General features: G+C 40.3%; 1 protein-coding gene across 1 annotated transcript; it reads left to right on the top strand.

Moving 5' to 3' along the window:
* The first annotated feature begins 1,556 nt into the window (after positions 1–1,556).
* LOC148755134 (beta-defensin 107A-like) lies at positions 1,557–5,889 on the top strand. Its single transcript, XM_088793037.1, has 2 exons — positions 1,557–2,165; positions 5,579–5,889. Exons 1-2 carry the CDS (start codon positions 2,096–2,098, stop codon positions 5,719–5,721), a joined length of 213 nt encoding a protein of 70 aa, XP_088649163.1. The 5' UTR covers positions 1,557–2,095; the 3' UTR covers positions 5,722–5,889.
* The last annotated feature ends 454 nt before the right edge of the window (positions 5,890–6,343 follow it).

Below are 6,343 nucleotides of genomic sequence, written 5' to 3'. Positions count from 1 at the left end.
CCCCCCCCCCCCATATGGGAGAAGGATCTGGCAGGACTTTGTGCCTTTCTCACATTGGCTACTGTTCCCCTCATGCCAGCCCGCATCCTGAGGGATGCTTTCTCAAGACTGTCACCTCAATTCTGTTATTTTTGTGTGTGTGCAGCACCTGGAGATGTCCATGAAAAGGAACGTGGAAGTCGGTGTGAATGTCTTTTGTCTGTGGCTCCATAAGTTCTATATTCTCTTTCTAGTTTACACTTGCTATTAGCAATTCTTTACAGACTTACCTGAATTCTTCCTACCAGTGTCTGGTGGACTCTACCTCACGTAAGTGAGTGCTCATGTCCTGTCTTTCTTGAAAGTTCCTGCCTTATCTTAGATTTGGGGAGAGGTGGTAGCCTTGTAACCTCAGCTTTCTGATGAGTCCCAGAAACTTTGAATACTTGCATCTCACCCTGCATTTTGGTGGGTGAGCTGCAAATGGTTGCTCTGGGAACATGCTCTTTCCATCTCTCTAAGCAGAAGCCATCTTTCGGGTAATAAAAAATTCACTTTCTTAAAGAGATATAGAGATATTCACATTTTCTGCTAATTCTTGTGTGGAATTAGCACACAAGAATTAAACTTTTGAAGGAAATTTTCCATCTTACGTAAGTTGTTGAATACGTATGCTGTTGATGTAAGAAATGTCTAAACCTGTAGAGAATCTTATGAGCTTATTTTATACATTAGAATCAAAGGAGGAGACATAAGGAGGGTTACCTGAAATCCAATGTTGGTAGATTAGGGAGGCAGGAGAAAGCAAGGGAGGGGTAATCTCTGGGATTGGATAAAAAGTAAAATGGAGCGACACATGCTTCCTTTACATTGGTGCATACAGGGTAGTTAATAATGAACATTTACAGCAACAGAGATGGTATTAGGGGAATAACAGTGAGGGGTTCTGTGGTCTCAGGCTCTGGGGCGGTGGTTCATGCCCTGAGGGGTCTGGAAAAAGGGATGACTGACACTCCAAGGGTAGGTTACCTTAGAGGCAAAAAGGCAATAGACAGGCTCACTTAAGGTAAAGAATGACCTTTGTCAAGGAAGCTACAGGCCAAGGATGTGACTTCCTACCATGACCTGCTCTGAGTTAGGAATTTTTATGTTCACACCATCCTATGTGGTGCTTTTGGTCTCTGAGTTTGTAGGGCCCCCCATGCTGGCCTCCCCTGAGCTTGTCAGGTTTAGTGTGTGCTCCCTTTTTCATCCACAAGGCATATATATATGTATATGTGTGTGTATATATATATATATATATATATATATATATATATACACACACACATATATATATGTATATGTGTGTGTGTATATATATATATATATACATATATACATATATATATATATATATATATATATATATATATATATATATATACATTTTCTTATATCATTTTAGTTGGGAGGGCTGTCTCATGCATACCACATTTCCACCTCTACTCAGCTGCGTAAGAACGGGTTTCGGGCTTGGAACACTTCCTTACCAAGAGATAAAGAAACCAGATAGCCCCCACTGGGCTTAGCACCTTGTATGGGAAATCTTTTCTTGTTTCAGGCCCAAACAATGCTCTTTTGTCTTTGCTTGAGTGTGTGCATTGTCATATGGCACCTGGCCAACGCCACTGTTGTATCTGTTCTTTGCAGGGAGGGGGCAGGGTTCCTTCCTCTGCAGCATGTAGGCAAATTGCTCTGCATTGGCCAATTTTTATAAAGCAATTCTTCCAAGTACTAATAATCACTGAGTGAATTTTATAAGAAGCTCCGTTGCATGTAAAATGTCAGATAAGAAGAAAAAGGAATGGTGGTTATAAAACTTATGCAAGTGGTAGCACTTGAGATGGGGCTTGAAGAAATAAAACAGGAGGAGTCTAGGGAGACATTAGATAAAATCTGATCCATCAGCCCACATATTATTTAATGGGCCATGGAGAATAGCTGACTCTAAATAAACATTGCAAACCAAAGTTGACTTTACACCCTTTCAGAGCCGTAGAGATTGTTTTAATCAACTTCCCTGATAAGAGAGCTGGGTTACAGCTACTGCAGCTCCTATATCCTCTCTCCACGGATGCCTGGCGCCATGAGAATCTTTCTCTTAATTGTTGCTGCCCTCATTCTTCTTGCTCAAATTTTCTCAGGTAAGAAAGAAATCCTCACAGATGTAAGGATGGCATTCTGTTCGACTTGTCGTTAGAGAAGAAATCTCAGCTTTTAGAAAAGTGCATGACTCACCTTGTGTTCTAGAAAGGTCCCAGTATGACCCGGTTCCTCTACATCTTTCCCTGAGATCAGACACAAAACGATGGGACCACACTGACCCCGACCATCTCCAGCCAGAAGGGTATCTAGTTAATTTCCTTAAAAGCTCTACCAAGGGGTTCAGACTTGCGTACATTTAGATCTCTTTCCTCCTCTGTAATCTAGCCAGCTTCAGTGTACGCCAAGGTGATTGCTTTGCAATGAGAGAAAACCTCAGAGGCACACACGTGAGTTGAGACAAGTACGGCCTTTGTAGCCTCAATGAAACTAAACGTATGACAACAGGTTCTTAATGGTCTGTTTTGTCCAAATCTCCTAACCTCAAATTATTTTGGACTTTCTTCCTAGTTCCCCCATACTGATGGAAAATTACATCATTTAAACCCCGAACATCTTAATGAGTTTGCTTTTAAGTCCTTTGAAATGATCTCTATTTGCTCAATACAGCCAAGACTCTATCCTTAAGAAACTTGCATGTCTATTCCTCCTCGACCGTCCCGCACCCCTTCTGCTATGAGGCCCCTCCAAGTGGAGTTCTCCATGAATCATGAAGCACCTGTCTATTTTTAATTCACGGTTCCTGAATTTCTACCCTTATTTATTACACATCCAGGCCTCAGTAGGCCTAACAAACCACTTGATACTGAATGTGTGCCTACCACTTATGAGAAATTGCTCTGGACACTATAAATAAGATAGGTAAAAATGGAAGTAAAGCTGTAATTACAGCATAGCTTTTGCCCTTAATTTGCTTGAAGTTTATTGGTCTATTATCTCTGTGTTAGTCAAAAATAGGTTGCCTGTAATAGTAAGTAGGCATTCGACAAATTTTAAAAGTATATCGTGAATAGATGAGGCAGGAAGATACACAAATTACTATAATGCAAAAACAATTCTCATAAGTGCTGTAAGAGATGCAAAGTTCGGAAAGAAGCCACAAGAGTAGAAGCCTGGTTCTCGCTGGGGGATCAGGAAAGGCTTCCTGGGATGTGGCACCTGCATTGCAGTTTTGAAAACAGTCCAGAGCAGAAGAAATGACCAGAGACAAAAATAATGCCCTCGTGTTTCAAAGTCTTGCTTGCAGAATCAGTCACTTAGCTTCTGTCCCCAGGCGCGTTCCTTGGAGGTCAGATGACAGATCCAGGCTAGGGAAACACATGGAGGGCATGAGCTGTCCTCCCCAACTGCTGTCATCAGGACTGCAATTCAAGAAGAGCTCCCTGTCCCTAACTCAGCTCAGACACATGTGAACGCCAACGAGAAGCACAGTGTGGGTGTAGAGTAGGACCCCCAGCACCACAGCCACCACAGAGCCTCTCAGAGCTGGGAGTGAGTTTAATGCAATGTCGTCAACACAGACTATTACGCCAGAATATTTGAGGTTGGATTTCAGTTCCAGTCCTCATAAGCTGTATGAACTCTGTGCTTCAGCTTTCTTTCTATAAATGGTAATAAGAATAGGGTTGTTTTAAAGATTAATGCACTTGATATATTAATTAGAGGCTAACTTGTTTTAATAAAGAAACTTTAAAATAGAGTGACTGAAAAAAGATAGTTTCATGTCAAGTCTAAAAACAGGTAAGTTGACTAGGCTGGGTAAAAGTCTCTTCTCCATCAGTACGTGTTAGGACTAGAAGGGAAAATCAACGTGGCCCTCCTAAATGCGTGACTACTTTGTCTGGTTCTAAAGATGCTCTAAGAGGAAAGGCTTAAAAGCAAGTAAAGGACATGATTATAAAGATTACATAGAATCAGCTCACATCTTTTCTATATTCACGTGGCCATACAGAAATAGAAAGCCAGGAACTGACGTCTTTAGGTAAGTATCTGTGTGTCCAGCTAACACCCAGAGGTTCTATTACTAAAAGTTTGAAGGGAACAAGAACTGCCTGGGCACAGTTTAACAATCTCTCCATTTATAGAAGCTGCTTAAATGGTGCCAGGCACATACACTTGGCTCTGAAAGAGTTAACTATCATTATTGTTTTGTTGCCATTATTGTTCTTTTTATCTGCCCCAGTTCAACATTTAAATACCTCACACATATTCCATGTCAGTTGCTTGCCCAGATAACTGATAAGTTACACTGAGTGATAACTCGCAACACCCCAGGTTCAACTTTAGACTATTAAAAATATTCCCCTTACTTTGAATAGAAATCTAAGTCCTTCCTCTTTCTTTCCATTGGTCTGAGTCCTAACTTGGACATTAAGAGATATTAGAAGACTAATATCTCTTCAACATGGTAATACCTCACTTATAGGACAGCTAACATGCACCCTTTCCCCCCAAAGTTGTTCTTTCCAAGAATAAGCATTACTCTTTTTGAGAGTCAGTGCCAGTTTTTTTTCCCCCAACTATCTCTCCTGAGACCATAGAACACCATTTTTTTTCAATCTTCCTCTATTGAAATATTGTTACTCTCTTCAGCTTAGTCTTTGATCGAATGAACAGACATTGCTTATGCCACTCTAAATTTGCTTGCCAGAGCTAAAGATATTATTCCCTTGATGTTCTCTATTCAGCAGGTTAGTACTATATTTCTTTTATCTTTGTAACAAAACTGAAAATTCACAACCGTACCGTGTTTCCCCAAAAACAAGACCTAGCTGGATAATCAGCTCTAATGTGTCTTTTGGAACAAAAATTAATATAAGACCCGGTCTTATTTTATTATAAGACTGGGTATAATATAATATAATATAATATAATATAATATAATATAATATAATACAGATATAATATAATACCCAGTCTTATTTTACTGGGTATTATCTCATATTATATAAGACCGGGTCTTATATTAATTTTTGCTCTAAAAGACGCAGTAGAGCTGACTGTCCAGCTAGGTCTTACTTTCGGGAAAACACAGATGTCAATGCACATTGTCCATCATCGATCTGCCTCCAGTGTGAACACCGCAGTCTTTACCTTTTGTTACAGATCAGAGACTGTTAATTTAGAGACATGAAAAAGTCATTTATTGGAATTAGAAAGAATATTGTCTCCCTCTCAACAAGAAATGATTCTTATATCCTAGAAATGATTATAACAGAAACTTTTTTTTGGTCCTAAATGAATGTCAAGCAAGGACACTGCATAGACAGACTGTACAGGGATTTGAGCTCAGACACAGCTATTCAGGTGACATCTGCTTTTTCTGATCTTGAGATTTATACTGTTTCCAGGAGATTTGCTAATGGTGACTTCTGAATTTGGCCTTGGTGATGTAAATTTGCCTTCTAGTAGTTAATTACTGGATAACTGAAGAGTAATTGCTTTCTTCATTTAGCCAGGGGAGGTGTTCAAAGACAAAAACGTTGTGTGAAGATGGATGGTCGCTGTGAAGTCGAATGCCTGTCTTTTGAAGATAAGATTGGGGGCTGTAGAGCTGAACTGACACCATTTTGCTGCAAAAAGAAGCAAAAAAATTAAATGCTTAGCAGCAGCTACAAAAATGGAAGAAGTAAAGATACTCTGGTGGCTGTGATCTCAGTGCATCAAATCTGGATCTTCTCTCTTTGGCCTCCAAATTTTGGATTCTCTGAAGCTATCAGTGCATTTCCTGATGCCACAGGGTAATACTCTTTTTAGGCTATGAGCTTCCGGAGAGAAGGCACTATGTCTTGTTCACCTGTGCACAGGGCCACAATTCCTGGTATAGGGCCTATTGATTATTTCATTGATTGATAAAGTGAGCTAGAGAATTAATAGATTAAACAGGTAGATTGGAAAGGTTGGGCTGTGACTCACTTGAGCTGAGATCTAGTTACATATAGTCCAGGCTTCACACAGATGTGTGGCCTTGGGCCTTTTCTCCCACGGTTCTGATATCTGTAAAATGAGCAGATTCAACTACATAGCAAACAGACTACCCGCTAGACACTAATTGTGGCTGCCTCAGCAGTACCACTGCCACACACTCCTGCTCCTCTTCTTTATTGGTAGGAGTTGGTTAGAATGTCTTCCATTCCCTGTCTGATCTAGAACATCCAGTTCCACAAAGAAACAGGCCCGTGTCAAAATTCGAGCTGGACACAGCAGCATCCTCATTCTG

The sequence above is a fragment of the Rhinolophus sinicus genome, chromosome 16, assembly GCF_057876585.1.
Source record: "Rhinolophus sinicus isolate RSI-liver-muscle chromosome 16, RSI-T2T, whole genome shotgun sequence".
NCBI lineage: Eukaryota > Metazoa > Chordata > Mammalia > Chiroptera > Rhinolophidae > Rhinolophus > Rhinolophus sinicus.
The sequence above is the reverse complement of the archived record's forward strand: the minus strand, read 5'-3'. Positions and strand labels throughout refer to the sequence as shown.